Source organism: Mustela lutreola, chromosome 1 (genome assembly GCF_030435805.1).
Source record: "Mustela lutreola isolate mMusLut2 chromosome 1, mMusLut2.pri, whole genome shotgun sequence".
Taxonomy (NCBI): domain Eukaryota; kingdom Metazoa; phylum Chordata; class Mammalia; order Carnivora; family Mustelidae; genus Mustela; species Mustela lutreola.
Genome location: NC_081290.1, coordinates 7,229,567 through 7,247,867, shown reverse-complemented (window position 1 = coordinate 7,247,867; position 18,301 = coordinate 7,229,567). Strand labels below are relative to the sequence as shown.

Here is an 18,301-nt window from a genome sequence, read left to right as displayed (position 1 = left end):
TCACTAGCACACCGCCCCCTACCGACCGCCGCTGCCAGCCGAGCCGATATGGCGGCCGAGCACGTGACCCGGGGCAGCCGGGTTTCCGGTTCCTGGGGCGACGGGGCGGAAGTGAAGAGAAGTGCAATCTCTGTCGTCGACGTCAGTCGCTGACTTCGCCGCTAACGGTAATAAGTCTTAGGTTGCTTCTTCTCCCCCTCCCACCCTCCATCGCTACTCGCCCAGACGTTGGGCGTGGTTCGGGGCGAGGTGGACGGTAGCGGCGCGGAGACGCCAGGTGGCCCCCTGAAGAAGGGACGCTCTCCGCAGCCTCCGCACCTGTGACAGGGCGGCCCCTCCCTTTCTCCGTGCGGCGGCCGGGGGCCTCGAGAAAGGGGCGGAGCTCCGCGGGCCCCGGGGCTCTGAGCGGGCACCTGCGCGGGCTGGCCCTGCTCGCCGGCCCTCGACCTGTTGCTGCTTTTACTCGCCCTTCATTCCTTCAAACTACGCGTTGACGTTTACTGTTGACCAGTTACCAGTGAAGCATGGGGCCAAAAAGTGAGAAAACACACACGCCCCACCACGCCTTCCTGGAACTCACGGGCTGGTGAGGGAGAGAGACAGGAATCAGAGAATCCCAGTAGCAAGGTTGCGACTTTGAGAAGTGGCGGGAAGAAGTGTTTGTTCGAGGGGAGCTAGTGCTAGATGGGCCCTGATTTCATCTGAGCGTCAAGGCAGGCTTCCCTGGGGAAGCAGCACGAAGCCGAAAGATGAGGAGTGAGTGAGTGTGCAAAGGCCCTGTGACCTGGTGCCTGCAAGAAGCCGCGAAAGGGAAATGTGCAAGACCGCAGGACAGACTCAGACCCCTCGGAGTGCATGGTGTGATACGCTTTGCCTTATAAAGAGCCAAGCCCCTGGAAAATTTTTAAAGCTGCCAGAAAATACTTGGCTTTGGCTTTCTAGCGAGATTTCACGGTACCCAACACATGCTGGGAAAAGGAAATATGTTGCCCTTGGCTTTGAAGTTACTAACTCTTACCGTTTTAATTTTCTTTCAGTTCTGTTATGAGTTGCTAAAATCATGGTGAAATGTTGCTCGGCCATTGGATGTGCTTCGCGCTGTTTGCCCAATTCCAAGTTAAAAGGACTGACATTTCACGTGTAAGATTTTGCTGTAGTTAAGCAAAGTACTTCTGACCGTTATAAAAAGCCAATGACAGTTCCACTTAAATCTTCAGCTTTGATCTTTAGTTCCCAAATCTGTAAATCGCTTTTTTAGCTAGATTTGAAGTGACAGGGATCTATTTACATTTTTATAATTTAGTTGAAAAGTTTAAGATACCTGCCAGGGTATCAGAGGCTAGTAAACAAAAATAATCAAGCTCATTTTTGCTAATGTTGTTACTTTGCATTTTAACATACCTTCAAAGAAATTCAATTTTGTTTACATAGGGTGTACAGTCTGTAGGAAGAAAGGAGCTTTGCCCAAATATGTCCTGTCCTTTCTGTTTAGAAGTAGATCTAAAATATAAATTACAAGCTCAGACCAAGGGTTCTTTAGCAGTACTACAGATAAATCAAAATGATCCAGATTTTCTATTTTAAGCCATTCTTCTGACAGCAAAGGAAAGGAATAATAAGGTTTAACAATTACTCGTTTGCTAAAGGTTTATTTTGCTGCTTTTGTGCGAGGCACTGTGCTACGTGCTAGAGAAAGATCTGTTAACTACTTTGCAAGGTATGAAGAAACAAAAAATGAGTATGTGTACCCTACGTTTTCTAAAAAAAATTTGAATTGGCTTGGAAAACTGAAAAGATATAGTTATTGATTTCCAGATCTCTCAAAATAGTTCTTATCTCTGGAATTCCAAACGGCAACAGTTCTTTGCCTCATTCACTAAGCGTTGATAGACCTGTTGTGTATTAAATGCTATACTAAACAACTTTCTGATGCTAACAGAAGAATGAAAATACAAGGTACTCTATTCATCTGGGATAAATTCTGGATATCACTTCACATAGGAAAAGGCACAAGTAATATTATCATGTATAGATAAAGAAAAACCTCCAGTCGTGGGTCTTCCTATAAGACTGAAATATTCATTGAAACTTTTTTTCTTTATAGTATGAAGAAAATTGAAATAGAGGCCATATGTCTGCAGCATGATTAATAGAAAACTCTATTACTGAAAGTTCTGAAAGCATGATTCATAAGGGCTTCCTGAATATTCCATTTCTCGAGAATAATAACAAACTCTTCAATGAGCCAATTTAGTCACAGCCTTAATTCAAGTATCTATCAATAGTGTTCAATTTTAAAATACTTTCTGTATTTTTTTCTAGATTCCCCACAGATGAAAACGTCAAAAGAAAATGGGTATTAGCAATGAAAAGGCTTGATGTAAATGCTGCAGGCATTTGGGAGCCTAAAAAAGGAGATGTGTTGTGTTCAAGGCACTTCAAGAAGACCGATTTTGACAGAAGTGCTCCAAATATTAAACTGAAACCTGGAGTCATACCTTCTATCTTTGATTCCCCGTCTCACTTACAGGTTTGTTTATGAGACACTGCTTACCATCATTACTCATTTTTTATGGTACTATTGAAGAACCTTTACCACTGAGGCTAAGATTTTTAATTGTTTGCTTGTTCCTCTGAAGTCCATGTTTGAGTTTTTACTGCTTCAGCTTTTATAACATATAGTAGGAATAGTTTACCAGTAGCCACTCAGAAATATTTGTATGTTCCTAAGATCTGGTGAAGGAGATTGACTTAGGAGTTAACATGATTCAGGATTTGTTTCTAAACAATGGAGGAAAATAAGAGGGTTGAACTGAAGTTCCAAGTTGCCAGTCCTCCTCACACTGGAGCAAAAGTCAAGAGCAGAGCCACTAACAGGACCAAAGTAGACTTTTAGAGCCACATACATTCAAGCTTAAAGCCTAGGTAGACCTAAAAAGAAGAAGAGCAAAAGAGATGAGAACAGGAGAATGAAAGGAGAGAAAAGGTAAGAAAAAGAAAATAAAAGGATTGTATAAGTAAAATCTAGTTGAATTTTGTGTTTTTTCTCAGTAGTATCAGTGTTATAGATTGACTGCCTGGCCTTCAGTATCTCTCTTAATATGTGGTAAAGTGGTTCTAAAAACCATAGAGTAACTGATTCCAGCGTAGAAAATTCAGGGAGAGCCTCTGGGTCCCGGAACAACAGCAATGAACTTCCAATGAAATTACTTCCTTCCAACAGCTGGAAACAGGAAGTACAGATGGTCTTTGTCTTACAATTTTTCCACTTTATGATGGTGCAAAAGCAGTATCCGTTCAGTAGAAACCATACTTTGAATGTTTAATTTTCATCTTTTTCCGGGCTAATGATACGCAGTATACACTACCATACTCCTCTGATGCTGGGCAGGGGGATTGAGCTGCAGCCACATGGCCACCAGGGTAAACAACCAATACACTAACAACTGTTCTGTACCCATACAACTAGTCTGTTTTTCAGTTTCAGTAACAGTATTCAGTAAATCATATGAGATACCAACACTTCATTATAAAATAGGCTTGGAACACCTAGCGGCTCAGTTGGTTAAGTGTCCAACTCTTCTGCTCAGATCATGATCTCAGGGTTGTGAGATCGAGCCGTGTTAGACTCCATGCTGGGCGTGGAACCTGCTTAAGAGTCTCCTCCTCCCTCTCCCCTTTCCCTCTTTGCTCTCACTCTTGCTCTCTCTCTCTAAAAAAACATAAAAAATAAAAGAGGCTTTGTGTTAGATCACTGCTCAACTGTAGGCTACTGTGTTGTGAGCATATATTTATGGTAAGCGAGGCTAACTATTATATTCAGTAGGTTAGGTGTATCAAATGCCTTTTCAATTTACAATATTTTAAATTTCCATAACCCCATCATAAGGTAAGGAAGATCTGTAATGCACAAGTGTTCCTGCTTCTATATGGTGTTGACCACTATACCCTGTCTTCACTGGGTCATCTTCCAGTGCCTGCATGATCAAGTAGAGACTGCCTCACTCTCTCCCATGTTGACACCTGTACAATATCTTGCGTACAATTTGTTGGCAAGGTTTTTCTTGCTTTTCTAGCTTTAATGTTGAGAATCTTAAGAAATGCATAATCAAATAAACCATAATACTAACTTCCAAAAACTATATCCTTATAACGAAGTTTTTCATTATGGGAAATTAAATGATGCAAGCAAAAAGACAATAGAAATTAACAATCATCGGGGCACCCTGTGGGCTTAGTTGGTAGAACATGTGACTCTTAATCTCAGGGTCCTGAGTTCAAGCCCATATTGGGCATGGAGCCTACTGTTTAAAAAAAAGTATAAAAAAATTAACAATGGTCATATAATCCAGAGGTAATACTTTTAACACTTCAATGTGTTTTCTTTCCAGTCATTTGTGTATGTTTGTATATAAATTCATCTATAGATATTCTTACAAAAATAAAATTACACTATAGATTTGAACCTGGAACAACAGAGTTGGAATGCATGGGTCCCCTTATACACAGATTTTTTTTCAATAAATACAGTACTATAAATGTATTTTTTTCTTCCTTAGGATTTTAATAACATTTTCTCTAGTTTACTTTATGGTAAGAATACAGCATAGAAGACATATGCAAAATATGTGTTAATCAGCTATTTGTGTTGTCAGTAAGGCTTCCAGTCTACAAACAGTAGGTAGTTAAGTTTTGAAAGAGTCAAAAGTTATACACGGATTTTCGACTGTGCAGGGGAGTTGGTGCCCTTAACCCTGCATTGTTCGAGAATCGACTGTATATCCTTTTCTTAATTTGCTTCCATCTGTCTCTCTCTCTCTCTCTTTTTCATCCCAGCATTTATATAGTGTTTACTATGTGCCAAGCACTATTCTAAGCACCTTATATGTAAACTCATTTAGTCTTCTTAACAACCATGTGAAATAAATACTATTATTATTCTTATTGTACTGCTTGAAGACACATAGGTCCAGAGAGCTGAAATACCTTCCCCAGGGTCACACGGCTATTAAATGGCAGAGGCTGGATTAGAACCCAGTCATTTTGGCTCCAGAGTCCACTGTAAACTACTGCTATCCATGATACTAAATATTTTTCTATAACAATGGCTTTCAAACTTTAGTCTACATAAGAATTATCCAAGGAGCTTGTTTAAAATGGGGAACCGGGGCATCTGCATGGCTCAGTCTACTGAGCAACCTACTCCTGGATTTAGCTCAGGTCATGAGATCGAGCCCTGCGTAGGGCTCCATGCTTGGCAAAGAGTCTACTTGAAGATTCTCTCCCTCTGCCACTCCCCCTGCTCGCACTCTCTCCCTCTAAAATAAATAAATCTTTAAAAAATAAAATGGAGAATCCTGTTCCCCAGAGAATCTGATTCACTAGGTTTGGGCTAGCGTCCAGAAAGCCGCACATTTTAACAAGCATCCCACTCAATTGTGTTGCACATCTACACATGATAACTTTTAACAGAAACATATAGACATGAGTTTTTTGTTTTGTTTTTTAAGATTTTATTATTACTTGACAGAGATCACAAGTAGGCTGAGAGGCAGGCAGAGAGAAAGGGGGAAGCAGGCTCCCCAGGTGGGACTCGATTCCAGGACCCTGGGAGCTGAAGGCAGGTTTTAACCCACTGAGTCACCCAGGTGCTCCTAGACATCAGTTTTTTAAACTAAACTTTATACTAAAATATACATATGGAAAGTGCACACATCATAAGTGTACCTAGCAATAAGTTGTCATAAAATGAATTAAATCCCTTTAAACCAAGATATAAAATATTAACCATCACCCCAGAAGCCTCCTTCGTGCTCTTTTCCAGTCACTATACCTCCAAAGGTAAATACTATCCTGACTTTTATCACTGTCTGTTATATAAATAGAGTCAATATGTCCTCTGACTTCTTTAGCTCAACATTTTGTATGTGTGATTCATCCATGTTTAGTATGTGAGAGTAGGCCATTTATATTTTTGCCATATAGTATTCTATTATCTAAATAAACTATAATTCTGCCTTTCTACTGTTGATAAACATTACTTTAGGTCTGTTACAAATGATGCAGCTATGAGTGTTTTTGTCCATGCCCTTGGGTACATGTAGGTTCACATTTCTGCAAAGTGTACATGCAATTTTCTTAGAAGTGCAATTGCTGGGTCCTAGGGATGTGTATGTTCAGCTCGAGCAGATACTGCCATCGTTTTCTAAAGTGGTTTTGCCAATTTGTAGTCTCACCATCTGCAAATAAATGTTCTCTGGCTCTATATCCCTGTAAGTACCTGTTTACAAAACATATTTAGTGACCATGTGGCAATTGATTTATGTATGAACAATAGTTTATGGAACCAATTACTATTGTATATAGGTTGTCATCACTTACTATTCTAAACAGTGTTGTGATAAACATTATTCTAGCCAAATCTTTGAACATATCCTTATTGTCTCAAACTAAACTCCCAGAAATAAAATTTTGCATCAAAGATTACACACATTTTTAAACACTTTGCTTTTGATACAGATCCCCACAGGCCCACCAGAGAGCTTGTACCAATCTATTCCCTAATTACCTTGCATGAAAGTATCCATCCACCCTAGTCCTCAGAGTAAGTTGTGTTTTTAACCTTTGCTAAAATTGATTGGCAAACATGACATTTTGTTATAATTTATTTTGGGATATTGGTCTCTGCATTTATTAGACATTTGTATTTTTTATTTTGTGAGTTACTAATTAAGGACCTTTTCTATTTTCATCTTCTTTCTAAATTACATGTAAAGACACTACATATTGAAGATAGAGATTATTTAACTGACCTCTGAGTTGCAGTTACTTTTTGTTGTTTTTAGTTTTTAGTACAATTATCAGGTTGGTTTGGGTTTTTTGTTTTGTTTGAAATTCAGATGTCCCTTTTAAATAGTCAATTCTATATTTTCTATTGAATTATCAGCCTCTAGCCTTCCCCACCTTAAGATAACATAAATATTCCCTATTTTTTTCTACTGCCTAAGGATTTTCATTTTTACATAAATTTTCAGTGCTAGAATTTCAACATGATTTATTTTATATAAAGGATATAACTTTTTCTCAATTAGTCATTTTTACATGATTTAGAGCTTTTTTTAAGATTTTATTTATTTATTTGAGAGAGAAAGAGGGAGAACACAGAGAGAGGGAGAAGCAGACTCCCTGCCAAGCACAGAGCCCAATGCAGGGCTTGATCCCAGGATCCCGAGATCATGACGTGAGCCAAAGGCAGACACTTAAGCAACTGAGCCACCCAGGCACCCCGATAGCCTTTTTTCACTTTTTCTTTTTCTTTTTTTTTTTTTTTTGAAGATTTTATTTGAGAAGAGAGAATGGGTGCACATGCACATGCATGAGAGGTGGAGAGGGGCAGAGAGAGAGAGAAGGAGACTCCCTGCTGAGCACAGAGCCAGAGGCTCTCAATCTCACAACTCAGAGGTTGTGATCTCACAACCCTGAGATCATGACCTGAGCTTAACCAACTGAGCCACCCAGGTGCCCCAGGTTTTCTCCACTTACTTAGACTGCCTTTTTTTTCCTAAAACCTTTTACCCACCTGATCTATTTCTAGATTTTTCTGTCTTGTCTTTGAGAGAGTACACACTATATTAACTGTTATTAATGAGTAATATATCTTTAAGAAGTGATAAGACATATTCTTTCTCAACAGCATCTTATTTTTTTAGGAAGATTTGTGTTTCTAGATGAACTTCAGGGTTATTTTCAGGAAGTTCCTTTGAACTAATCCCAGAGATTAAACTCATACTGTTGTTGCTGTGTTATATGTAGACCAGTATTGCCTGTAAAAAGATTTTATATATATATTTTTAAAAGGCAATATTGGTCTATGCACTACAGAATACTATATAATACATCCTAGTTCATATGCTAGAATACCAGCTCTAGTAGCCTAGTGGCCTATAAGAAGAATAGAATACATTGGGTGACCAGGATTGCACTGTCAATATGTTTTCTTAAAATTCATGCTCTCTGCTAAGGAGAAGCTAAACTTTTTTCAGCAATAGCTATGAAAAGAATGTTTGAGACCTCTTAAAGGAGACATTGCCTGACATAGTGGACAAGACTTCAGTAACATCCTTAAAGCAAACATGAGAGCCATTTCATATTAAAAATGCTGTCTTTTTTACAAGCTGAGTGCATACTATCAGAAAACAATTTAAAATAAAATTTGAGAGTGAATTTAAGCACTTAAGACCAAATCTGCCTCTCCGTGACCTGCCTCTCTCTTGACCTGGGGCTGGGGTTGGGAAGAGGGGTTATCTAGGTTATTTGGAGGATTGTATGAATGGCAAATTATTTTTTAATAAACAGTAGTTTGTATTTTTTTTTAAAAAAACTAATCTCAAAGGAATTTAAAATTTACTGAGTTTTCCAAGCAATTTCCATGAAAAGAAATACTGTATTCCACTACACAAAGTTAAGAAGGAATAAAAATGTTTAAAAGGGCAGAAGTATCTACAATGACTTTTTTTTAACTCTACTTAACAGGAGAAAAGAGAAAAACTTCATTGTAGAAAAAACTTCACCCTCAAAACCCTTCCAGTCACAGACCACAATCACCAGCTTGTTGGTGCTTCCTCATGTACTGAAGAATTCCAATCCCAGTTCATTTTTGTAAGTAAAATTACTTACTGACCTAATGCTGATATTTTTAATATGTCTTCTCCATTAGGATTAGATGAGAAATGTAGGTATTGAGATATAGATATAAATACAGATATGATGTCCAAAAATAATATTGCTTCTCAGAGCCATTATAATTTTTGCATATGTATAGTAGTTAATCCTTTGGTTACACTTTAGTTGAAAGAATGCCTTCACAGAGCTTTATTTACCAAGAAAAATGCAATAATTAATTTCTCCCTTTAGGTACTGTACCTTCTAAATAGAAATATGTAATGACCTCTTTAGGTTTTCTTAGAACAGTCATACACATACAGAGTTTTCAGGCTTGCATTAGTATTCATCTCATTGAGTATTCATGTTAGAGCCAGACCTAGAGCCCAGATCTGTAACTTTATAATAATTCTTTAAATCAGGCAGTGTTTGTCTTCCAACTTTGTTATTTTTTCAAAGTTGTTTTGAATATTCTAGGTCTTTTGCATTTTCATGTGAATTTTAGAATCGTTTTGTAATGAGTTCTACAAAAATTTCTCCTGGAATTTTAACTGGGATTCCATTTGGAAAGAATTGACATCTTAATGAAACTATTTTTAGTCCTTGAATCTGTGAACCCATTGTATCTCTACAGTTTTTTAGGTCTTTAACTTCTCTCTCCAATATTTTATAATTTTCAGCGTACCCATCTTTCACTTTATCAGATTTATCCCTAATGTTTATGCAGTTGGATGCTATTATAAATGGTGTTTTGTTTTGTTTTGTTTTTACTGATAGTATATGGTAGTTGATTTTTATATGTGGATCTTCTATTTGGCAAACTTGCTAAACTCATATATTAATTATAAAAGCCTTTTTATAGAGGCTGTTAGATTTTCTACATAATCATCTTGTCTGTCATTAAAGTTTTAATTCCTCCTTTCCAAAACAGTGGTCTTTTCTTTTTCTTGTTTTATTGCACTGCTTTGAACTTCCAGGGCTATGCCAAATAGAAGTATTGAGAGCTGTTCTCCAGACTTTGCCCCTGATTTTAGAAGACAGGCATTCAGTCTTTCGCCACTAAATATGATGTTAATTATAGGTTTTTTATAAATGCCTTTTATCAGACTGAGGAAGTGCCTTTCTATTCCTAGTTTGGTGATAATTTTTATCAGAAGTGAATATTAGTTTTGTCATAAATCTAAATCTACCGATTTAGATTATGTGGCTTTCTTTTGTAGTTTTTTAATATGATTAGTTATATCAATTCATGTTTGAATATTAAACCAGCCTCAGAATAAACCTTTCCTCATGGTGTGTTACCACTTTTATATATTGTTGGATTAGATTTGTTAAAAATTTGTTCAGAATCTTTCCTTGTATGTATAATCAGGATATTGGCCTATAGTTTTCTTTCTATGTAATGTCTTTGTCTGGTTTTAGAATCAGAATAATGCTGACCTCAGTGAATAAGTTAGAAAATATTGCCTGCTTTTTTGATTTTTCTAGATGAGTTGGTATAGATTTGTTATTATTTCTTCCATAAGTATTTGACAGACTACCCCAGTAAAACTATCTGGGCCTGAAGTGGGAAAAAATTTTTGGTAGCTTGTGTCTTCCAAGGGCTTTGTCCATTTTATCTCAGTTTTCAGGTTTATTATTTTAAAATTGTTCATAATATTTGCTTATTATCCTTTTAACATATGTAGAATCTGTAGTGATATTATCTGTCCCATTTCTGATATTCACAATTTGTCTCTATTCACTTTTATTGCTGATCAGTCTGCCTAGAGATTTATCAGTTTTATTGTCCTGAGGCACCTGGGTGGCTCAGTTAAGCATCTGCCTTTGGTTCAGGTCATGATCCCAGGGTCCTGGGATCAAAGCCCACATCCATCAGGCTCCCTGCTCAACAGGAAGCCTGCTTCTCCCTCTCCGACTCCCACTGCTTGTATTCCCTCTCTCAGTGTCTTTCTCTCTGTCAAATAAATAAATTAAAATCTTTAAAAATAAAATCTTTTTTATTGATCTTGTCAAAGAACTAGGTTTCATTAATATTCTTGCTTTTTTTATTTTGTTTTTTACTTCACTGATTTTCATTCATGTTTATTATTTTCTTTTTTCTACTTCCATAAAATTTTTTCATCTTTTTCTAGTTTCTTAAAATGAAAGCTAAGGTCATTGACTTGAGGCACTTAGTGATATTAATTTCTTCCTAAGTATTGCTTTAGAAAGCCTCCAGAAATTAAATGTGTTCATTTTCATTTAGTTCAGAATACTTCTAAATTCCATTTTGATTTGTTCTTTGACCCATGAATTATTTAGAGGTGTGTGCCATATGGTTTCCAAAACTTGGGGAATTTTCCACATATCTTTCTATTAATTTCTAATTTAATTTTATTCTAGTTAGAGAATATATGTTGTATGTCTTAAAATACCTTTAAATTTATTGAGACTTATATTCTAGAATATGGTCTGTCTTGATAAATGTTCTGTGTGCATTTGCAAAGAATGTACATTCTGCTGATGTTGGCCAAAATGTTTTAGAAATGTCCATTAAGTCAAACTGTTTATAGTGTTTATTCAAGAGTTTTCATCCCTACTAAACTTCCTTTTGTTCTCTTTTTGAGAGAGGAATGCAATCTTCTGGTAATGTTCTAATTCTCCTTGAAGTTGTCAGTTTTTACTTGTTATGTTTTATAGCACTGTTATTGGGTACTAAATATTTAGGATTATTATGTCTTGATAATTTAACTCCTTTATTATTAGGAAATAACCTTCTTTATCCCTGATAATGTTCTTTTGCTCTGAAATCTATTTTCTCCGATAGCAGTATACCCACTTTAGTTTTCTTTATCATCAGTGTTATATATTGGTATACAGATTGTTCCCAACTTATGATGGTTCGACTCATGATTTTTCAACTTTACGATGATGCAAAATCAATAGACATTCAATAGAAACCATATTTCAAGTTTTTTTTTCAATTTAACTAGCTTGTATTTTAAAATGTCAGACAAGAAATATTCAGAAACAATGAAAAGACAACTACTTGCCTCATATAAAGCATACATTGATTCATAATTATATCTTTAATAAACTATAAACATTTTGGTGTTAGGAATCATTTCATATTCAATGGTGCTAAATAAATAATTTAATTAAGTTCTTTTAACTTAACTCGAATATTATTACCAGAAAAGGATTGTAAATAACTGTATTCTTTAGAAAATATATGTGAAAGATTATCTTATTTATTTCATGTGTCTGTTGGCCATCTGGATGTCTTCTTTGCAGAAATGTAAATCTAAATTATGCAACAATTGAAACAAATTACACCATGATCCATTGTTGTGGTTAATGAAATGACATTCTCTAGTGAATATGGGTCTCTCATATTGACAGTACACTTAATATTTCACGTTTTTAATTTTCATCTTTTCCTGGGCCAGTGATATGTGGTATATACTCTTATGATGTTGGGCAATGGCAGCAAGTCACAGCTTCCAATCAGCTGCATGATTACAGGGGTGAACAATCAATACACTTAGAACCATTCTGTGCCCATACAACCATTGCTTTTCACTTCCAATAACAGTATTCAGTAAGTTACATGAGATATTCAATACTTTATTATAAAATAGGCCTTGTGAAGCCCACCATAAGTGGAGGTAGATCTGTATCTTTTTCTGCTCTTTTACTTTGAACATATTTGGTGTGTTTGAACTGCATACTTTTTTAGGTAAGTTATATTTTTGGGTCTTTTTTTTTTTTTTAACTCTAATATGATAATTTCAGCCTTTTACTTGGGTTATTTAGGCCATTTACACTTAATGTGTTTATTGATATTATTTTGTTTAATTAAATTTGTTGTCTTATTTGTCTCTTACTTGTTCCATTTGCTCTTTGTTCCTATTTTCTTTTTTTTTTTTTCAGCCTTTTTTTTGGGTTAATTGAATTTTTTTGGTTCCATTTTATATTCTTTTTTTTTTTTGACTCATCAGCTGTAACTTTTTGTTTTGTTTTAGTGGTTGCTTTTGAGTCTATAGCATTCATCTTTAAATTACCAAAGGCTATATCCAACTGATATTTCACTTAACACATATTATAAGAATCTTAGAATAGTCTACTTTCATTTCCCTTCTCCCAATTTTTGTGTTACTGCTATCATACATTTCACTTTTACATAGACTATAAACCCCACACTGCATTGTTCTAAGTTTTGTTTTAACAATAAATTATCTTTTAAAGAGATATAAAATATTAAGAAAAAAATCTTATACCTTACCCATGCAGTGGCCATTGCCAGGGCTTTTCATTCCTATATTTCCCTGTGGTTCCATTCTGTCTGAAGGACTTTAACATTTGGTGATTAATTCTTTCAGCTTTTATATTTCTGGAAAAAAAATTATTATTTAGTCTCTGTTTTTGAAAGATCTTTTCATTAGATATAAAATCCTAGGTTGATAGTTTTGGAGATTCTTTTGTTTGTTTTTAGTTCTTCAGAGATGTTGCTCCACTGTATCCTCACAAGCATTGTTTTTAATGCAAAATCTGTCATCTTTATCCTCTATATATCTAATGTTTTTTTTTTTCTTTGCTTTTAAGGTTTTTTTCTTTCCCAGTGGTTTGAATAATTTGATTATGATGTACCTTAGTTTAGTTTTCTTCATATTTCTCATGCTTGGGATGAGAAATGTGCTTGAGCTTCTTTATCTGTGGGTTTATAGTTTTCATCAAACTTAGAGTAATTTTGGCCAAGATTTCTTCAGATATTTCCTTCTACCTCAACCTTCCTTTCCAGTCCTTCAGGGATTCTGACTGCATGTATATTAGGCTATATGAGTCACACTACCACTTACTAATGCTGTCCTAAATTTTTTTTTTCTGGTTCTGTTTTTCAGTATTCTCTTTTCTCTCTGCAGTCTATTCTGGATAGTTCATATTGCTGTATCCTCACCTTCACTAAGCTGCCCATAATTCCCTCCAATGTATTTTTCACCTCACACATTGTTGATTTTATCTCTAGATGTTCTATTTCATTCCTTTTTATATCTTTTGTGTCTCAAAAATAACTTTTTGAATATACAGAATACAATTTTAGTAACTTTCTTAATTCCCTTATCTGCTAATTCCAACATCGTGGCAATTCTGGGTTAGTTTCCATTGACTGGTTTATTTCTTATTATGGCTCATGTTTTCCTATTTCTATGCATACCTGATAAGTGTTTTGTGCTGCACATTGTGGATTTTACTTTACTGGATGCTGGACATTTTTGTGCCCTGTGTTCTTGAGCTTTGTTCTGGGATACCACAAAGTTATTTGTAAACAGTTTGATCTTCTCAGGTTTTGTTTGTTAGGCAGGACTAGAAGAGTGTTCCATCTAGGGCTATTTGTTCTCCACCACTGCAGCAAGACCCTTCTGTATACTCTACTCAGTGCCCCATGAATCCCGAAATTTTCTAATCTGGTAGGAGTGGGAATAGCGGCAATGCCCTCTGAACACAGGGTCCTTTCTGGTCATTTTTTCCTCATCCTTGAGCAGTTTTCTACCTGTATGCACTGAATACTAGAAGGGGGGCCTGTAAGGATCTTCAGAGTTCCCTCTCCTCACTAGTACTTTGTCCTGTGGTCTTTCTGGATGCTTTGCAAAGTCTTCTCAGTCTACCGAGCTCCACGGCATTAATGCTCTCCCAAGGCAGTAAACTTGGGTGGTCAGCCAGAGGGCTCACCTCTTAGTTTCCCATCCCTCCAGGATTGCTGCCTTCCTTGCCCGATGTCTGTTATCTTTGTAACATTTTTTATGCCTTTTAGCCATATGTGAGTTTTTTTAGATAGGAGCCAATCCAGTCTGTTATTTCATCTTGGCTAGAAGCAAAAGTCCTCTTTACTAATTTTAATATTAAGTAAAAACTTTTCAAAATTATTTTATAGTGCCTTTTTAAGATATGTTAGTGTTACTTTCCCTATTTTCAAATGAAAAAAAAAAAAAAAGTATACCCAGCAAACATAAGCATAGCCATAATAAATACTGAGAGAGCCTAAATTCTCTCTCTTAAAACCCCAAACCAGAGTTCTCTCTAAACATATAACCCTCAGCCTGAGGACCTGCTCCAGTGCTCCTTTTCTCTCATTTCCTTTAACATGAATATCAATATAAAATAAAATAGTTAAAAGTATAAGAGTTGAAGATTTGTTGGTAGGTAAAACATAAACATAGCAGCACCACAGCTAGGGAACAAAATCTGGATAGTCATTACAAGTGTCATGTTCATAGCAGATACTTACCCCCAATGAGCAGTGCTTCCCCTGCATAGATTCTGTACCCCCATGGAAAGGAGGGCGGCTCTGGGCACCCAAAATACCGCTTCTATCCGCATCTTCTTCCTGTGTTCTTTAAACCACTAAGTATCACCAACTTAACGATATCTAAGCATTATAAATTAAAAACAGCTGAGACCTAGCTAAGCTTATACGTAACTACTTGCCTCTCTGGTTTAATAACTTGGTGTTTATGTTTTTAGGAACATAGCTACAGTGTAATGGACAGTCCAAAGAAACTTAAGCATAAATTAGATCATGTGATCAGCGAGCTAGAGGATACCAAGAAAAGTCTGCGGAATGTTTTAGACCGAGAAAAACGTTTCCAAAAATCATTGAGGAAGACAATCAGGGAATTAAAAGATGAATGTCTCATCAGCCAAGAAACAGCAAATAGACTGGAAGCTTTCTGTTGGGAGTGTTGTCAGGAGAGCATAGAAAGAGACTATATTTCATGAAATAATTCCATGTTCTGTTCTACCTAAAATTAATATTGGTACAGCTTTTTAGAAAATAGTTCTCATTTACCATCATTAAATATTATCCATTATTTAGAGTGCTTCTTTGGCTCTCCCATAGCATAATGCATTTAGTTGTTATCCAAAGGGTTTTTTTTTTGAAGACGTACAGAAATGTGTGCTAGTTATCATGTTTTTGTATGATTTGTGACAATTATGTTTTTATAGACCTAAACTAGTGCCAGGTCACTACCATAAGATGTTAAGAGATCCAGACGTTTCCACAGGACTTAGGAAATTATATCAAGTTAGCCACATTCAGCCATGGTATTAGGAACTGGACTCTGCTTCAACAGCATCAGATTTTTGGCTTCAAAGGAATACCTTGACTTATAGATGCTTTATGGTAAGTACGTTGAATTACACTTTAAATGTATTTTACTATAAAGCAGAATTCATTTATAACACAAGGCTATCTTGGATCCGATCCAAGTTGCTTTTGTTATTAGTATACCAAAAGATTTTTTTTTTTAACATAACATCCCATAGTCCTGACCCTGAGAGTAGCAATGGTACAGATCTGTTGGCTTTTAAAGTTGTTCAGAGCCAGGTTGAGAAGACCTCTGATAAGGTCTCAGTTTTTCAGTATGGTACGTCATTCCTCCCCTCTAAGGAGAACTTGATAAAATGTGCATAGGTTTAAAAAGCCAAAAAAAGAATCCTAAATCTGATTTTTAAAGTTTGGTTGTGGACAGTTGTTCTGAACATTTTGTTTCATTATAAAGAAGTGTCTTCAAACTCTAGATGCTAGCTCTACCTGGATATTTTTAATGCTCCTTTGTATTTTACAGAAAGTAACATTGCTGACATTTCTAAAATACAAAATATAGATGAAATCATTAAAAAATAATGATTGTAGCTCTTCCAATTGCAATAGGATTTGGAGAAAGGGTTAGAATATTTTCCTGTAATTAGGAGAATCTACTGTCCAAAGACTTTTATTTAAAGAAAGAAAGTAAAGCAGCAGCTTTAGAGTAGTTTCTTACTCACTATACAAAAGAAGAACCCTTAGCTATTTTTTGATCCAAATATCAGAAATTTAGCTTTTCTCCTAATTTCTTATTAAGAACAACTGAAATTAATTAAGTCATAAATACTGTGGATTAGATTAAAAATTACCAGCCCAAAGCCAAATTCTACTTTGAAACACATGTACATATTCAAACCTCATTCAGATGTCTATGGTGTAGTAGTTAGAATTTGAGTATCATTTGTTTCATTGTGTTAACTAAAAATGAATTGCATTTTGTGCTGAAATGTTCATGGAAATTTTATTTGTGTTATATTAATATCAGTAAGGATATGGTCACTTGAATTTTCTCTGTAGTCAAGAATTTTCTGTGTGTTAATGCATGTTATATTTTTATGTAGGATTCCATCTAAATGGGAACCTTCCCACATTTCAGAGGTCAGCATTATGCTAAGAAGAAAACCAAGGTCATATCTTTTTACTATCTAGAAAAAAAAATCTCCTTAGCTCCCCATTATTTATTTTAGTTACTTAATTTTGAATTCATAATGAACATTTGAAGGAGATGTTTGGATATGATTTTAGGTTTTATAGAGATACTGTGATAGAAATGTATGAAAATTAAAGTCAGTGGACAGTGGAGAAAAGTAGGATCAATCCAAACACAGTATGTCCAAATTTGGCTCTCTACTGGCTGCTCAGAATGACTCCAGCCTGGAGACCTCTCCAAGAGTCAAAGCCCAATTTGTGCCTCAATCACAGTCAGTCACCACAGTCACTTTTACCACTTGTGTTCACAGTGAACTTAGCCCTTTTCTTCTTTGTCATTGGGCTTAGTATTTTACTGAGAGATAGGTAACTGAGAACAAAATCTCAGTATCATTAAGGACCCAGAGCTATCCATTTGCTCTTTATTCTAATGGAGAGATGATTACCAATAGAAATATGACATAAGAAGTAGGGTTCTCCTCACCTGCCACCCCAAACAAATAGACACAGTAAATACCTCAGTCCTCTGTTCCAGATATTCCAGCCCAGACCAGGGAGAAACTGTCCTGTGCAGAGCCAACCAGTCACCCCCATTTAGAGGGGCCTCAAGCAGCCGAGGCCAGCCTAAGGTTTCACTTTGCTTTAAAGCTTGGAATAGCCTCTGGATCCTGGAACAAACCAATACACCAGTTCAACCTCAGCACCAAATCAGGTACAAAGGACTTGACATGGCATTTTTCTCCATATCAAGTTCAAATTGCTGGAAATAGACTTTGGTTGCTAAAGATAATCAAAATTATACCACAGTCTTTGAGAAAAGATGAAATGTATTAAAATATATATTTAGTTTTTAAAAAGGGTAAAATATTACAGAAATAATTGAGGAGTGAAGAATCCATTATTCATTTGAAAAATAAAATATTTTCTCTGGTAATGTATTGTATGTGGTTTTTATACAGTTACTCAATAAAATGAGCAGAGAAAAATAAAGAGTATATGTACTGTGGTTTCACTTTCATTTCTTCTGCATTTTTCCCTCCACCAATAACTCTGATATCATAGGGTCTGCTACGTTAGATGACCCAAGTGGCAGACTGACTTTTGCCAAAATTTGGATGTTTCCTGCTTGGGCCTCACTCAAACCTGGCAGCCTTTCATGTCACTCAGTGTAACAGCTGAGAGGAGGAGTATTAAGTGTGAAATGGGCTTCCTTCTTCATAGTGGGAGATGCAGGTTATAATAATTTGTCTTTTGCTTCAGAGGGGATGTGCTAGCATGCCCCTGCTCCCTGGACACTCCTCTCTCTCCCCAAGTTTTACTGATATGGTAGGCTCTGAGGGGTATGGGTTTTATCTCACCCTC

The 18,301-nt window shown here is 36.0% G+C and overlaps 1 protein-coding gene across 1 annotated transcript; it reads left to right on the top strand.

The window, feature by feature from the left end:
* The first annotated feature begins 13 nt into the window (after positions 1 to 13).
* Positions 14 to 17,934, top strand: THAP6 (THAP domain containing 6). Its single transcript, XM_059159058.1, has 5 exons — positions 14 to 167; positions 1,038 to 1,140; positions 2,323 to 2,530; positions 8,533 to 8,658; positions 15,166 to 17,934. Exons 2-5 carry the CDS (start codon positions 1,061 to 1,063, stop codon positions 15,418 to 15,420), a joined length of 669 nt encoding a protein of 222 aa, XP_059015041.1. The 5' UTR covers positions 14 to 167; positions 1,038 to 1,060; the 3' UTR covers positions 15,421 to 17,934.
* The last annotated feature ends 367 nt before the right edge of the window (positions 17,935 to 18,301 follow it).